The sequence below is a fragment of the Oryx dammah genome, unplaced genomic scaffold (assembly GCF_014754425.2).
Source record: "Oryx dammah isolate SB20612 unplaced genomic scaffold, SCBI_Odam_1.1 HiC_scaffold_8, whole genome shotgun sequence".
In the NCBI taxonomy this organism is placed as follows: Eukaryota; Metazoa; Chordata; class Mammalia; order Artiodactyla; family Bovidae; genus Oryx; species Oryx dammah.
This window is the reverse complement of record NW_024070192.1, coordinates 12,246,211-12,262,629: the sequence shown is the minus strand read 5'-3', so window position 1 is coordinate 12,262,629 and position 16,419 is coordinate 12,246,211. Positions and strand designations below refer to the sequence as shown.

Here is a 16,419-nt window from a genome sequence, read left to right as displayed (position 1 = left end):
ACTCCCAGAAGGTGCACGAGGGCCTCCGTGTCTCACTTCCTCACCAGCAGCAACTGCTTTCTGTCTTTTTGACTCTAGCATCCTAGCAGGTTTGAGGTGGACCTCGCTGTGACCCATTTGCATTTTCTTGATAAAAGAAATGGGGTGGCAACGAGTCAGACATGACCGAACAACTGAACTGAACTGATAAAAAATGACGTTGAGCATGTTTCCATGTGCTTATCAGCCATTTGTGTGTCTTTTTTGAAGAAATGTCCATGAGTATCCTCTGTCCATTTTTAATTGGGCTGTTTGTCGTCTCACTGTTGAATTATCAGAGTTCTTTGTATTTTCTGGGTTCGAGTCTCCGGTCAGATACGTGATTTGCAGACTTTTCCTCCCATTCCCTGCCTTAGCTTTTCATGGTCTTCATGATGTCCCTGGGAGCACAGCTCTCACTGCTGATGTTGGTGGCGTCACACGTCCATGTTGCCTTGTGGTGTTTCTTTCCCATGGGGCCCTTTTCCCACGTCCTTTCAAGTCCATAAGTATGTAGGTTACACCATCCTACAGACTCTGCGTCTTCTGTGGAACAGGACTCCTGGCTAGTGACAGACATTGCTCGGAACTTTCTGTCTTCTGTGGGGAGCAGGCAGTGCCTGGAAATCAGATGCCTTATCTTGACTGAAGAGCAGTTGTGCTATTGCAGTGGAAATGAACTTGACAGCTTTTCTCTTTCTGGGATTGCAGACCTGTGTCACATATGAGGGCAGGGGTCCTTCAGATCTGTGCCCTTTCCCAGTTCTGCCCCACCATGAGGATTTCACACGCCCCACAAGCTACAATCAGGAAATAAATATGTAAATAAGAACTTTTGATTTTGTCTTGGTAATCACAGATTATTTGATTGTCCTGAGGGAAAATGTCTACCCTAAAGTGTTTTCTGTTTGTTTTTACTTGGACACGACTGAGTGACTTCACTTTCATTTTTCACTTTCATGCATTGGAGAAGGAAATGGCAGCCCACTCCAGTGTTCTTGCCTGGAGAATCCCAGGGACGGGGGAACCTGTGGGCTGCCGTCTGTGGGGTCGCACAGAGTCAGACATGACTGAAGCGACTTAGCAGCAGCAGCAACAGTGTTTGTTTATCAGATGATCACCTTTTTTGGTGTATGTGACAAAGAATAAAGTATTCATTTACAAAGTCGTTATTGAAATCCCTGGAACAGGAAAGTGTTAGTCACTCAGTCATGTCCGACTCTGTAATCCCATGAACTGTGACCTGCCAGGCTCCTCTTTCCATGGAATTCTCTAGACAAAAATACTGAAATGGGTTACCGTTCCCTTTTCCAGGGAATCTTCCTGACTCAGGGATTAAACCCAGGTCTCCTGCATTAAGGCAGACTCTTTATCAGCTGAGCCACCAGGTGGAAGCCTCCAGAATAGGAAGATGGTATCTTATCTTCCTGAGAATAAAATGGGAAAGTTGAGGTTGTAGAGAAGTGTGTCTTTCTTTTTGCCTGTTTTTCCTCTTTATGCCGGGAGAGCAGATGTCCAGAGAGGCAGCTAAAGGACAGGGTGGCCCCAGAGTTCTGGCCTGGACTCTGCTCATGTTCCTCCCGGCCACCCTGCAGCTGACCCAGGCTGCTCATGCAGGAGTGCAGTGGCTCGGTTGTGGGGACGCAGTCCTACGGAGCTTGGAGTTGAGCCAGAGAGGGAAGGCTGACCAGCATGTGTCCTTCTGATCTTTCTGGACTTTCTGCCACCTAGTACCTCCCTTCTCCTGCTTCCCAGTCCTCCCTGCTGATCTGTCCCAGACCCCTCCCAGAGCTTGCCTCCTTCCTAACTTTGCCTCTAAAATGGCCCCCCAGGTGCTGCAGGAACCCCTGGACGTGGACACCATCCAGCGAGAGCTTCTCCACGAGCTGGACCAGGTGCATCTGGAGGCTCTGCAGCTGCAGAAGCAGGTGGCCGAGCTGGAGAAGCATCTGGGGTCAGCTAGGAAGGAAAGTCGGGGCGCTGCCGGCAGGCAGCAACCAAAAGCCTCAGATAGTGCAGCTGTTGGAGAAGAGGTGGGTGCCCCGTGGTGCTCTGCATCCTGTGCGGGACTGGTCTGGGGTGTGGTCTTGGCCAGTGGGGAGCCCTCTCCTCCCTCCCTCTTCTTCCCTGGCTGGGCTGGCTTTGTCTGGGCTGTTCTCTGCAGACGCCGTAAAGGGCTGCCACCATGCCCTTGTCCTGCAGGTCGCTGAGATCCCTCATTTAAAACCATGTAGGGAGCCTGCACACATGAAGGGGGCCATTCTGTGTCCTCTGGAACAGGAGGCCTTGACCATGTGCTTCAAGGGCCTGGGAAGCCCTGAAATGGATGTAACAAGGTGACTTTTCCTTCCAGAGGACCCCCAGGGTGGACCCTGTGTATCTCATGAGCTTCTCAGAGTGTTTGAGATATTGCCTGGAGCATTGGCCACCAGGCCACCTAGTGTCCTGGTCCCGGTCAGGCCCTTGGCACCCCTCCAGTTCCGTGGTTGGGTTTAGGCCAAGGTCCCAGGCCAGGGCGTGAGTTCTACCACAGCACGTTTTCCCTGCGTGCCTACCAGACAGGCTACTTTCCCGCTTCCTGAACACCGTTATAGAAATGCTGCAAAGAATGGCTTTTGTCACAGGACGTCAGGTGACACACCTCCTGAGACCTGTCAGGTACCTGCGATCACAGATGGTGACCTGCAGTTACCCGTGTCACCTGTTTGCAGATGGTGACAGTCGTAAGTGGGAGGTGTTAGGGACAATAAGATGACGTCCGGAAGGTGCTGAGAGTCCTCGGGCAGAAACAGCATTGACTGTATTCCCCACCCACCCCACCCCCTGCTGAGTGGCTTTCATCCCACAGACCAAGCTAGGAGAGTGACTTAGGGACACACGGGGGACCCAACTCCAGGACCTACTATCGGGGGCTGTGAAGGGCCTCGAAGGGAGAATATGCAGCCCAGGACGCTGTCTGGCCCAGTGAACACGGTGGGGGCTGCTGTGCCTTGGCGGAGGCAAACGTGAGGAGTGTCTTTAGGGGCTGGTGAGGGGGAGGCAGAGGGAGTCTGAGCTGTAGGGACACTGGAAGTGGAAAGCGAACCCTCTGTGCCATGGGTAGGTGGATGCCATCCCCAGGAACCTCAGACATTTCCACAGCCCTGCATCTCAGGAGTCAAGTCCAGCGGCTCCAGGCCCAGCTGGGCAGCAGTCGCCAGCGGTGACGTGTCTGCTCTCCTGCCACAGCCATGGCTGCTCAGGATGCTGCCAGGGGCTTGCTGCAGCCCCAGTGGCCCTCGTAGCTCCCTTGTTAGCAGCCCTCACAGAACTCACTGACCCCACCTGCTTTGAGCGAAAGAGGAAGAAACCCTGCAAATGAGTGGAAATTAAAGTTGAGGTACTTATCTCTTGGCAGACAGCCTGGGATCTGAAGCAACTTGAGGCCCATGGCTGTTCTCCCAGGGTGGGTGTTGAGTGAACTCTCTGGGTCTAGTAGTTTCTGCACAGCTGTCAGGGTCCTACCTCCTTCCAGGTCTAGATGTCCCATGACCTTGGTGAGGTCACTCCTAGGGTGAAAAATTGGACATACAGGAAACCCTTGGCCCAGACTAGGCCCACCCAATCCAGGCTCCACTTGTAATTGCCCAGCTGTGTGTTGGGTGCCCAGAGAAGAGGTTGTGGGCATCAGGCTTCCAAGACTTGGGGAAACGGTGGTGGGGAGGGCTGAGGTACCTCTGGGGCACAAATTGGGGTTGGAGTCACCAGGTTAAACTCGTGGGTTACTTTGAAGAAAGGGGTGTTCACACATCCTGGCTCCATCCACTGGGAGCCAAGGAACAGTGGCTCCCCAGGGTGGGTGAGCACACAGCCAGTGCCTAGATCACATTCCTGAACTTCTTGCTCGGTAGAGAAGAACCAGGGTAAGAGGCCAATTCCACCGCCGCAGAGACATGACAAGGGGCCAGGAGCCAGCATAAAGGGCTCCCACTGACCAGATCCAGACAAATCAATCATTAAGTCACAGTTATAACTTGCCTACCAAAATTTACATTCATGCTGATGCAAGTAAGCTGACAAGGGAAGGAAGGAGAGAGGGAAACTCTTTCTTAGTTAGAACATCAGCCAAGGATGTGAAGGGAGTGCCCGTGGGAAAGTTCAGTGGATGCTGAAATTCTAGACAAGCTGTTTATGAGTCTCCCCACAAGTTCTTCTTATTGTGAAGGGAAGACAGTAACTTTCCAGTGCGGCAGCCTGTGGACACCACTTCCAAGGGATCAGCTTCCTTTGCCAACACTGGGACAGACAGACATCATGGGCCAATGGACAGGAGAGGGACAGCCTCACTCCTGGCTCCCAAGTATGAGATTTTGGACAGATCCTGAGCGAGGGACTCTAAACATGCAGCCTGTCCTGTTGAGAGCATTCTGTCAAGGACTGAGGGGACCCAGGACATGGACCCCAGGCAGGAGAAACAGGCCATAAAGAATATCCTCTGGGGAGCTGATGGAGGTGCCTGTGGACTGTACATTAGGTCATAATGCCATGGCCCTGTAAAACTTCTGCCATGTTCCTATAGAGGAGGACCAAGCCTAGAGAAAGGATGGCCTAGCCGCTCCCCCACCCCCTCAACCTTTGCACCCCTAAGAGACTGTGCAGCTTTCGAGACGGGTTGGGTCAGCCATCTGGGCAGCTTTCTTAACTGATTACTAAGAAAATGTCCCTACTTTTAGAAAGTACAAACTGAAGTATCGGGGCATAAAGGGGTGCAGTGTCTCCAACTCACCCTCAGATGGTTCAGAGAGAGATGTATGTGGAGAGGGGAGGAAGCACCAGCAGTGAGACAGGGGCATGGGGCCTCAGGCCACCCCTGCAGCTTCTCCCTGGGGATGAGATTCTGCCACATCAAGTCCAGACTTCCAACCCAGAAGGACCCTGCAGACGGCGGAGCTCCCCTCAGGCTGCATGGTCACACTTCCCTGTTTATCTGCTCACTGAGACCCCTCCCTCCCGTGGGCCCCTCTGCCCAGACCCCAAGATGCCTACTGGGCTTCTCCCGGCTTCGACCACTAGGGGGCAGTGCTGGCTCCCGGCGCTGCTCTCCCTCCTGCTGGAGCCCCACTGCTTCTCCCTGGTCCTCAGCCTCCCCACAGGGCTTCTCGGGAGGGGGTGGGGCATGGGGGAGCCCAGGCACTCCCTTCCCTTGGGAACAGAGTCATTAGGAGTCCTCAAGCTTCCCCTCTGCTGCGTGGATTCTGGCCAAGATGCTGGGACTGGCAGCCGAGCAAGGTAGGGGCAGGCGGATGTGGCCGTCACAGGGTGGGACCTCGGCCCCTGAATGTAGCAGTGCAGAAGCTCCTAGGTGTTTCAGGTCATTGTAGCATTGTGTCACTGTTGGCTGAGGCTGTAGAGTCATCAAAATAAGCTTCATCTTACCAGGAACTGAGCTTAAGAGCGGGGCCCCAGCTGCAGCCCCCTGCTCATCGCGTGCGGTCACTGTGTGAAAGAACATGGACCAATCAAGATCAGGACTCCCCAGCCCGGAGTGCTGCCACGGCCTGGGCAGCGTCGGTTCCTCGGCTCAGGCCAACGGCCATCTTTGCTGGGCGCGGGGTGAGGGGTGGGATGGAGTGGTGGTACAGGGGTGCTGCTTTTGAAGAGATTTTTAGATTTCTAAGTGTTCTGAGGTTTGGAAAGTCTCTGTTTTCAGGATTTTACTTCAGATAACACAAGATAATCCTACAGCATATCTCTGTAGAGAGGGACCAAGCCTGGAGAATTGACCGGGCTGGTACCCCAAGCCCAGGGCTGCACCCCTGGAGGCTGTATGACTTTCCAAAGGGGTCATCATGTCAGCCACCTGGGGCCTGTGCAGCCCGTGTGTGAATTCACACTCCATGTCTCCCACCAGTCCTGGCGCTGTGCCCTTGAGAGGCCCTGAGCCAAGGCCTTTCTCTGATGTTCCCTTTGCCATCTCACCTCCATATGCCCCCTTCACGCCACATGCCAGGCATGTGCTGGAGGCACTGCTGTGCAATCACCGTGGCTCCAAGGCCATAGGAGGGCACAGGTGCATGCCAGCCCTGAAAAGACTCACCAGGAAACTGGGCCAGGACAGGGTGTGCTGGTCTGTTCCAGGGACACAGAGCAGGTTCCTCGTTCTGGCGCCAGTTCTCTTGGCTGGGTCAGCAGTGCAGCTTTTCATAGGTGTTAGCGATAGCCATGCTTAAGTAGGCCACCTGCTTCCCTCGGGGCCTTGGACACCACTGGCTCTTCCTGGGCCCCTGCCCGGCACAAAGGCAGCCACACACATTCTTCTTTTTCCCTTTCTCTTTCCCCCATACCCCACCCCGTTCCAAAAACCCCTCTAGGTGGGACAGCATGTGTGTGTAAGAGCCACACACATGGGTTGGACCATGGGATAGTGGGAAATGGGACAGCTGGGCCAGTGGTAGACTGAAGGGCCACATGGTGCCACCCGAGCAAGGGGGCTCAGACCCTGGGTGTTTTTCCCGGGACTACCTCCTGGCCCACAGGCAGCCACTGCTCCTGGCTTTGGCCTCCTTTGCTTTCTCTCTGCACTCTCGTCAGGGTCAGGACAGTGGAAAACCTGGGCCAGCCTGTGATGGTTGAGGGAAGTCTGAAGGACAGGTGGAGAAAGTGTCTGAGTTAGGAGTCTGGACAGATGAAGTCAGAGAGGAGGCAGGGGAAGCAACGTGCTGAGCGAGTGAGGGCAGAGGGGGCACTGGAGAGGGGCCCGGCTGCACAGATGTCCAGGGCTGGAGAAAGAGTAACCGAGGCTGGGTTACCTTCACGGGCCTCACTTCGGGTCTCCGCCGGCCCCCTTCCACACCAGACAGACAGCAGGCACCCAGCCTATGACAGAGGGGCCAGCAGAGGAGGCGGTGATCACATGTGTAGCCCTCATGGGTCCCGGGCCTGGGCTGCTTCCTCGTTGTCTTTACTGGAAAGACACAGAAGCACTGGTGGTGAGGGGGTGGGGGAGCGAGAGAGTAAGCAAGGGCAGGCAAGCCTTGGCCTGGGAGCTTTGACAACCTTCATCACATACTTCCCCCCACTTCCCGCCCCGCCCCCACCCCCTCCCCCACCCCCAATGAGAGCGAAGGCTGCTGTGGCTGCGTCATGTTGCAGGGACGCAGGTTTGTCTGTTGGGCTGGAGGGACGTCACCCAGTGGTGTGGGTTCTGGGACAGTTGGTCAGGCCGTGGCTCCCGCCGTCTGCACCCTCACTCCCACTTCCTCCTACCGCCCCCTACAACCCCAGGCTCGTCTGATGGTCTCTGCCGTGTGGGTTTGTTTGCAGGTTCCTGCAGACGGCGGACCCGCAGGGACAGAGGACCATGGGACGCAGCCCCTGCAGGTCCTGTCTGTGCCCCGACTCCAGAGGAAGCTCAAGGAGGCTGCCAGGAAGATCCTGCGGCTGCGCCTGGAGAAGGAGCAGCTCCTGGAGCTGGGAAACCGGCTGCGAGCGGAGCTGGGGCACCTCACCGGTGGGTCATTCCCCCCCACTCCACCCCTGCCCTGGGAATGGAGGTGCAGGGTGCAGGGGAGGGCTGGCCCGAGGAGGGCTGGGCAGGGGAGGCCCAGTCCAGGCTGGGGGTGGGGACAGAAGGAAGAACAGACAGGACTTGGTTTGATCTCTGCAGTGAGAGTCCTGTGAACCCACCCCTCTGGCAGCATTTTATGAGAAAAATGCCACAGGTTAGCGAAGCAGCTGGTGTTTCTATGCGGCTTTGTGGTGGCAGCAAAGGCTGCCGTGTTCCCAGGCCAGCCACAGCCTTGGCCTCCTCAGGATAAAGGCGGCAGTGTGTGCAGTGCGGCCAAAGCCCGGACCGTGAGCTGCAGACGCCCAGGCTGCCCATCGTGGGGGTCTTGGGTGCTGGTTCCTGAGAAAGGGACCCATGGACTGGGCCTGAGGTCCCACGATTAACCCACTAGAGCTACTAGATGTTGAGCCTCTCCTGGCGTCTCAGCGCACCAGCCTCCCTGCTTTTAAACCCCTTGGTTTTCCTGCAGCCAAGGCACCGGCCCCTTTCTCGCAGCCTCCCCCTCACCTTCTGTGGCTCCTGCCTCTGTCCTTTCCCAGCCACAGCTTTGAGTAACTATGATGATCTCCAAATCTCGGGTCTTTGGGATTTCACCTTGTTGTTGATGTGAAACTAAGCCACCCCTCTCTCCATGACAGCTCACCAACTTTAGGAGCAAGGTCTCTGACTTGCATTTCCTACTGGAGGCAGAGTGCCCCAGTGTGCCTGAAAAGTGCTCAGAGCAACAGGGTATCCACAAAATGCTTCTCTCGGCTAACGAGAGCCCCGGCTTCCCTCCGGGCTCCTTCTCACCCCCAACCACTGCAGTGTCCAGAAAGCACTTCCCACTGAAGGGGAGGAGACAGGACAGAACATCCACCCTGGTCTCTCCCCAGCACATACCTGCGTGAACGAGAATATTGTTTTGAATACATTAATATTTAGCCTTAATATGTTGACTCCTGAAATGACCAAGTGATTGGAAGTTGGACTTGGGAGCACAAAGGAGACTGCGGAACTGAGAGGAGAGGGTGTGGAAGACCCTGGAAAATCTAAGGAGGAGCAGACAAGTCACTTGTGTTTTCAGCAGACATCTTGCTGAGTGGCTGCTATGTGCCAGGTGCCCGAGACACAGAGGTCAACCAAACCATCCATGTGAAGTGATCCACCTGTACACATCCACCTTTTGTGGGTAGGGGACCTAGGCGAGACTTCCTTCAGAGGCTCTGTCCTTCTAAGAACCCACCCCTGAAAGAAGAAGGGTGAGCAGTGCTCAGTGTATTTCTAGATGTCATCAGTGTGCCAGCAGCAACAGTGGGCATCTTTCACGGAGCTGGCTCCTTCCCCTGGGACCCGTTGGACAAAGCCCTCCTTCCGTTCAGTCCTCCTTCTGCTCCACAAGTTGAAGGGGAAGGTTTGGCTTTGCTTGTTCCCTAGAGGCACTTCTGGGCCATCTTCTGCCAAGTTCACTAAAAACCCTGTTTTTACTTTTAAAGGCCACGCCGTGTATGTGCTCCCCGCCCCACACGCCTGTCATTTCATGGCCTCCATTCACTTACAGTTCGATTTCTTAATTCCACTGCGTTCCCTCCCACATCTGAACCTTGCTTCTCCTTGACCTTGGCCTCTGTGCCAAGCCCTGCCACTGCTCAGTTGCCCTTCCAGCCGCCGAGGCTTCCAGAGGGAGGCACAGCCATGCCTCCCTCCCCCTCTGACCTTTTATTCCAGTGAACCTGTCTTTCCCCTCATGGTGAATTCCTAGTCTAATCAGCTGGCCTCACAGCCACCAAGTATGTAAGTGAGTCATCCACCTACCTCTCTGTCCAGCATCCACTCACTGACACATTCACACGTCTCTCAACCCATCTACCCCGCATCCATCCATCCGCCCACCCATCCAACAAAGGAGCCGATCCTCCATTGCCAGGCCTGCCCTCCGGTGCCTCCCAATGTCAGAGAAAACTACACACTCCTCGCGGCCAGGTTTGCAGCCTTCTCTGACAGTTAGAGACCTCAGCAGTAGAACCTTCCATGCCTGCTGTTTTCATTAGTGGTAGACTTTTAGTAATATCTTCTGTTTTTCTTTTCTGGTGATCTGTCTGTATCAATTTTCTGCCTCTTCTTGGATCAATTCTAGACATGTGCATTTTGCTGGAAATCTCTCCAAAGTCCCTAGTCTTTCAAATACTACCATAGAGCAGCACATAGTGGCCTGTAACTGTTTTCGTCTGCGTCTCTGGTTATCGCTCTTTCATTTCCTAAGACTTCCATATGTGCAGGGATGTGGGATTCTGCTCAAACTGCCCTTTCCCCATTGGCTGTGCACACACTGGCTCATTTCACCTTTGTATGATGAAGGCTTCCCTAAATAACGGTAAAAAAAAAAAAATGTCTAAAACCACCTAGAGGTGGGAAAGGCAAAAATCAACAGAGTTGATGTCATCACATCCTAAAACACCTGTAAGAAAAAGACATCGTACACAAAGATAAAAGACAAATAACAGATGGGAGAAATATTTGCAACATACCTGACAGATAAAAAAGAATCAGTACCCAACATGGGCATTCACTGATGACAGGCTGATTGCTGGATGGAGCTTCCAGGAGAAATCCCCAGATGTGACAAGGGTGTGGATGCCACTTGCCTCTGCAGGAGTCTGAAGAGGGCAAGTAAGTCAGCGCTGAGTTCACGCCCAGAATAAAAAGTCCCATCGCAGGAGCTGTCATTGGAGGCCTCTCGGAGGGCAGTTTGCCGGCATCTCACAACTTTTAAAATCATCATACCCTTTGAATATGCAAATCTTCCCCTAGAGATCTTTTTAAAATATTTTCTCACAAATCTGAAGAAGATGCATATGCAAGGATGTTTGGCGGTGTTTTTTGTTACAGTAAGAAAGCAATTAAGGAAGGTCTAGGGGTCCTTGTGTGGGACATTGGAATTGGACCGTGGATGCTACTTTAACCCTCAAGGGCATATGGGGTGGACTTCCCTGCTGGTCCCGTCCCCTTGCCAATACGGGGGCATGGATTCAATCCCTGGTCCGGGAAGACTTCGCATGCCACGAGGCATCTAAGCCCCTGCCACACAACTCTTGAACCCGCACTCTGGAGCCCATGAACTGCAACTTCTGAGCCCACACACCGTAACTGCTGAAGCCTGTGCAACCTAGAGCCTGTGCGCTGCAACAAGAGAAACCACTGCAGTAAGCCTGCACATTGCAACAAGAAAATGTCCACTCACAGCTACAAAGACCCAGCACAGCCAAAAATAAGTAAGCACATTTTTAAAAAGAGAGCGTGTGGGCCGCTTGCATGCCCACGGGTCTCCCGCATCCCCATTGGGCACCATCTCTGCACGGCACTTCTCAAACAAGAGAGACAGCCCGTTTCGCCCTTCAGCTCCAGTCCACTGTGGATAATTATTTTGTCAAGTACAATAAAATGTGGCCCTTCCAAATGACTTCAAAACTCCTCACTTTGTGTTGTTTCCTCGTGGGCTTGGACACTCTTTGGACCAGGCTCAGCCTGCTGACTAGACTACATGATGTGTGTGCCAGCCCAGGCAGGTCAGCCTATGAGAAGAGCAGCCCACAGAACAGTATGCTCTGAGCCCAGGTGAAAATACACAGTGTGTGCACGTGTGCACACAGAGGGCAGGCTGGCAGGAAGCACCTCTGTCCTAACACTTCGAGGAGGATAGTAGATGAGAGGCGAGGGGTGAGGGGTTTGCTCTGTGAACTTGTGCATCATGGTGGCTTATAAGAATGCCCAGCACAGGGCTTCCCTGGTGGTCCAATGGTTAAGAATCCGCCTTGCAAGGCAGGGGACACAGGTTTGATCCCAGTCTGGGAGGATCCCACATGCCCCGGAGCAACTAAGCCCGTGTCCGCAACTTCTGAGCCTGTGCTCTGGAGCCACAACTACTGAGCCCACATGCTCTAGAGCCCATGTTCCACAACAAGAGAAGCCACCGCAATGAGAAGACCGAGCGTAGCAACTAGAGAGTAGCCCCCAAACTCTCTGCAACTAGAAAAAGCCTGCATGAAGCAATGAAGACCCGGAACAGCCAAATTAATTAATTTTAAAAAGAAAAAACTATTTTAAGAATGCCCAGCACACTCCATTGGTTCCCTTTGGGAAGGCCACCCTCCCCCAATACCATATGGCGGTAGGTTTCTGCTCTCCCACATAGGGAGACAGCAAAGGTTGTGACCAAGGCTGGTCTATCTGCATGTTTTTTAACAGCTGATTTATCCAGGTCATCAATCGTGTGACTGTGGTCATTAAGTGGTACAGAGTGACCAACCATGACAGAAGTATGTTATCATCACTTGACAATATTGAAAATGCGAGACCATCCAGCCAGGGCAGAGCCATGCCCACTTGGGCTCCCTCTGGTTCCAGCACCACCAGGCAGGGTCAACCCCAGGGCTTGTCCTCACCTGTCTGCCTCTGGGCGGACTTCATCTCCCAGGGAGCTGGCGGAGCCGCCCCTTCACTGGCCCTGGTTTCATCCTGCTTCCCCCACGGCCTGGGATCAGGCTCCTGTCCCAGCCACATCCCCCCTTCTCCAGTTCCAGGCCTTAAGATCTGCATTTACGGACAGGCAGGCTCATGTAGTTCAGATCTGTACTTTTAGACAGGCAGACTTGTGTGATTGGGCATGTGGCCCTGACTCAGAATTTCACTCTCCTATCTCATCTCTAAGTAAGTGGGTAGGTGGCGATGCTGGCGCGTCACCTGTCCTCATGGGTCCCAGCCCCATTTGCACTCCCATGAGCCTACCTGCAGGTGCTCACCCCTCACCTCTGAGACAGAGGCCAGCACACCATCTGCTGGGGGTAAGGCCAAGACCACGACAGATGCCAGTACAGCCTGAGCCGGCCTGCAGAATGGAAGACCAGGAAAGGACAGGCCATGAGGCCAGACCAAGTGGACTTCAACTTGGCCCACCTCTCCCCTACTTTGTTCTTCCTCCTGCTGTCAATTCTCCTTTTCCCCAAAACTGGAACAGCCTGTGATGTTTTCTTAATCCAGTACACAGCTGGGATTCTTTAGAGTGCTGGTTATCAGGATCCTAACATCTGACAATTTTGGAAGACTTTATTTTGGAGGGCAAGTAATTTTAGATTCACAGCAAAACTGAGCAGGAGACAACAGACTTCCCATACACTCCCTGCCCTGCACACTCACACCTCCCGTTATCCACATTTACTTGGTGCGGTTTAGTTGCTAAGTCATGTCCGACTCTTTGCAACCCCATAGACTGTAGCCCGCCAGACTCCTCTCTCCTTGGGATTTCCCAGGCAGGACTACTGCAGTAGATTGCCACTTCCTCCTCCAGGGGATCTTCCAGACCCAGAGATGGAATGCAAGTCTGCTGCATTGCAGGCGGTCTCCTGCACTGCAAGCATGTTCTTTCTTGCTGAGCCCACATCCACTCTAGATGGTAGATTCATTGCAATCAGTGAAACTGCCTTGACAGAGCATCACCCAGAGTCCTGCAGTTTTACATCAGGGTTCACCTTCATGGTGTATGTTCTGTGGGTTTAAACCTTGTGCGCTCCACCTGGTCACCTTCTCTCCCTCCTGCCCTCTGACAACCACTCATCTTTTCCCTGTCTCTGTAGTTTAGCCTTTTCCAGCATGTCATAGAGTGGGGATCACACAATATGTATTCTCTGATACCTAACATTTCTTAAAGGCTCTTCCCGCCCTGCCCCCCCACCGATTTTGAAAAGGCTACTTGCTCACTATAAAAATTTAAATGAATGCTGAGAGATAGTTAATTTATATTGGAAAGCACAAATTGCCAACTCGAACCTGTCTGCATTTTGCTGCCTGTCTGTTGGATTGTTCACGCTGACACATGCACCCTCATGTTGAAACTGAGTGATTCCTGCCTATCTCTGCACACCCTCCCTCGGGGCCGTCACCAAGCTGGTCCCAGAGGAGACTCCAGGCACTAGACTGTTGCTGTCACATGTCTGTCCATTGGGCTCCGGCAGACATGCTCCAACTAGCCTCTCAGGAGAGTGTGAACTGTTCCTCATCTTCCCCTACCCCCACCCTGCCCCCAGGGAAAGTGCATTTGGGTGTTTTTTTACAGTAGTGAAGTGCCTATTTGACCACAGCTTCACAGAAGCTAAAAATTCATTAAGAAATTGGTTTTTGCCAGTTTAGTTAGGTAAAATCAGTTCATTGTTTTAATTTGTATTTCTTGACATTTCTGTGTGTGGATGTGGGTGTGTGTGTTGGCCATTTGTATCTCATTATGTAATTTTTCTGCTGAATTTCTTTTGTGCTCTCCCCTAACTTTCTTGCTACTGAATCTTTGATTCATCTACAAATGATTTGGTAAAATAGAAACAAGTTAGGGATCTAGCTTTATTTTATTTTTTCCTAGGTGGTTAGCTGGTTGACCCAGTACTGTTTATTGGGCACACATGCATAAATAGGAAAATACCTATTTACATTTAGTTTATTAATTATGATTCCACATGTGCATCTCCAGTCCTGTAAACGATATTAATTGAGAAGCAGTGATTTTCGGTCACATTTTATGAATTTTTGGTGTGTTTGCCCCTCGCTATCAGCGCCCTGCCATACTCTGTGTCTCCTGAACCCCTGGAAGCTCTGGGTCACGCACAGCTTCACTCGAGTGTTCTGAGGGCCTTGGAGGGAAAGGATCTGACATTCAGGGATCTGTTCTTTCCTTCAAGAAGGGCCTGTGGGCAGTAAACTTTGTCTTCATAAAATGATTTCATTTTGACCACTTCCTAGAACGATGGCATAGCTGGAAGGAGACTTCTGATTGGCCTTTTCTTACAACTTTCTTGTCGGACAGTACCCTGCTGTCTTGTGAGAGGCCAGCGTCAGCATGAGCCTCTTCCTCGTAGGTGGCCTGCCTTTCCTCAATGGCTGCTTTAAGATTTTTCTTCCAACCCATTTGTGCTCCTGTTCTATCATCCTGTGTCTACGTGAGGGTTGTTCTGCTTTAATTTAACCTGCTCTGGAATCAGTATTTTTTTTTTTTTTTACATCTTAAGACTTACGGTTGGTTGGGTTTTTTGGGTTTTATTCCGTTCTTTAAATTTCTCAACTATTTGTCATTTTTAAAAATATATATATTTATTTATGGCTGTGCTGGGTCTTCGTTGTTGTGCAGGCTTTTCTCTAATTAAAGTACAGGGGCTTCTCGTGGTGGCTTCTTGTGTTGCGTCGCACGGGCTCGCGGGCTTCATTCAGTATTTGCAGCAGGTGGGCTCAGCAGTTGCGACTCCCAGGCTCTAGAGCACAGGCTCCGTAGTGGTGGCACTTAGGCTTAGTTGGGCTTCCCAGGTGACGCAGTGGTAAAGAATCTGTCTGCCAGTGCAGAAGATGCAGAGGACACGAGAGACGCGGGCTCGATCCCTGGGTCGGGAAGATCCCCTGGAGTAGGAGGTGGCAGCCCCCTCCAGTATTCTTGCCATGGAAAATTCCATGGACATAGAAGCCTGGCGGTCTACAGTTCATGGGGTCACAAAGAGTCAGACGCAACTGAGCAACTAAGGGCGCACACACACACAGACTTAGTTGTTCGCAGCATGTGGGTTCTTCCCAAATCAGGAAAGAGGATGTGTCTCCTGCATTGGCAAGCAGATTCTTTATCACTGAGCCACCAGGGAAGCCCAGTCATTGTTCTTTAAAATTCCACGTCTTCCCATTTCTTTGTGATCTCTCCTAGAGCACGTTAAATGTGTTTATTAACCTGTGTGTTTTAGAATTTCTTTGCTTCCTTCCAGGGGGTTTCCTCAAAGATGACTGCTTGGAGTCAATGGGTGGTTTTCTATGTCTTTATCAGAAGTTTCCATTTTATTTTTATTTGTTCCTTTCCTTGGGTTTATTTTATTGTTCTTTCCCTGACTTCTTAAGCATTTATTTTATCCTTTCTTGTTTAGTAATTGCATAGTTTTAAGATGTGAATTTCCTTTCTGAGTATCAATTTTGCCATGTCCCAGGGTTTTGCTTTTTTTTTTAAATTTGGCTGCACTGGGGCTTAGTTGTGGCACAGGGATCTTCAGTTGCTGCATGAGGGATCTAACCTGGGCCCCCTGCATTGGGAACACAGAGTCTTAACCACTGAACGACCAGGGAAGTCCCACCCCAGAGGTTTTGAGGGATAATATTATCAGGATGATTAGTTGCTAGATATTCTACCACTACAGACTCAGGTTTTCTATTTCACTCAAGTTGATTAAGAGTATTCACCTAAAAAACAAAAGGCCAGTTATTTTCCCAGAAGAATGAGTTTATTTGGAAATAACAAAGAACTGCAGTTCCGGACATGCAATTATGGTGAACCACATGCAGATCCAGTAAAAAAACAGAGAGAACTTGAGTTTTCTCTCAAGTGAGATAGGAGTAATACAAGAACTACTGGAGGGGATAATGAGGCCCTGAGCCCCAGTAGCCTCTTCTGTTACAGACTTTATACGTTGAAGTGCTTATTTACTTGGGGAGGGCATTTGAGGGAATCTGTTTGAATCTTGATGGGAGGATTTTGCCAATATCAACTGGACACTTTGCCCATAAGGAGGGCAGTAGCTGATTCAATAGAGACAAATGATCAGTGTTTCCAGAAGCAGCTCCAGTACTATCAGAGACAGAGCAAATAAAAGAAGTCAAAGGGTGGTTTAATTCACCTGATTGGTTATTTTGATGGCAACTGTCAAATTTTAGAACTGTTTTGCCCTTTTAGGGAGAAAGAAATTCCAGTATGATACTTTTCCAAGAAGCCTGGCCTTATAAATTAATAGGGGTGGAGAAGCTAAGGAGAAAAGGGTGTGTACCTCTTAAATGGTCTAAGCAAAAGGGAAGAGGTTCAGAAACAGGAC

The 16,419-nt window shown here is 51.7% G+C and overlaps 1 protein-coding gene across 3 annotated transcripts in view; it reads left to right on the top strand.

The window, feature by feature from the left end:
- The window catches only part of CCDC57 (coiled-coil domain containing 57), a 108,585-nt gene that overhangs the window by 48,317 nt on the left and 43,849 nt on the right, over nucleotides 1-16,419 (top strand). For all 3 annotated transcript variants that reach the window (XM_040244888.1, XM_040244889.1, XM_040244890.1), the window contains exons 14-15: nucleotides 1,851-2,051; nucleotides 7,321-7,507. In XM_040244888.1, the coding sequence (XP_040100822.1) occupies nucleotides 1,851-2,051; nucleotides 7,321-7,507 (388 nt within the window). The remainder of the gene's footprint in view (nucleotides 1-1,850; nucleotides 2,052-7,320; nucleotides 7,508-16,419) is intronic.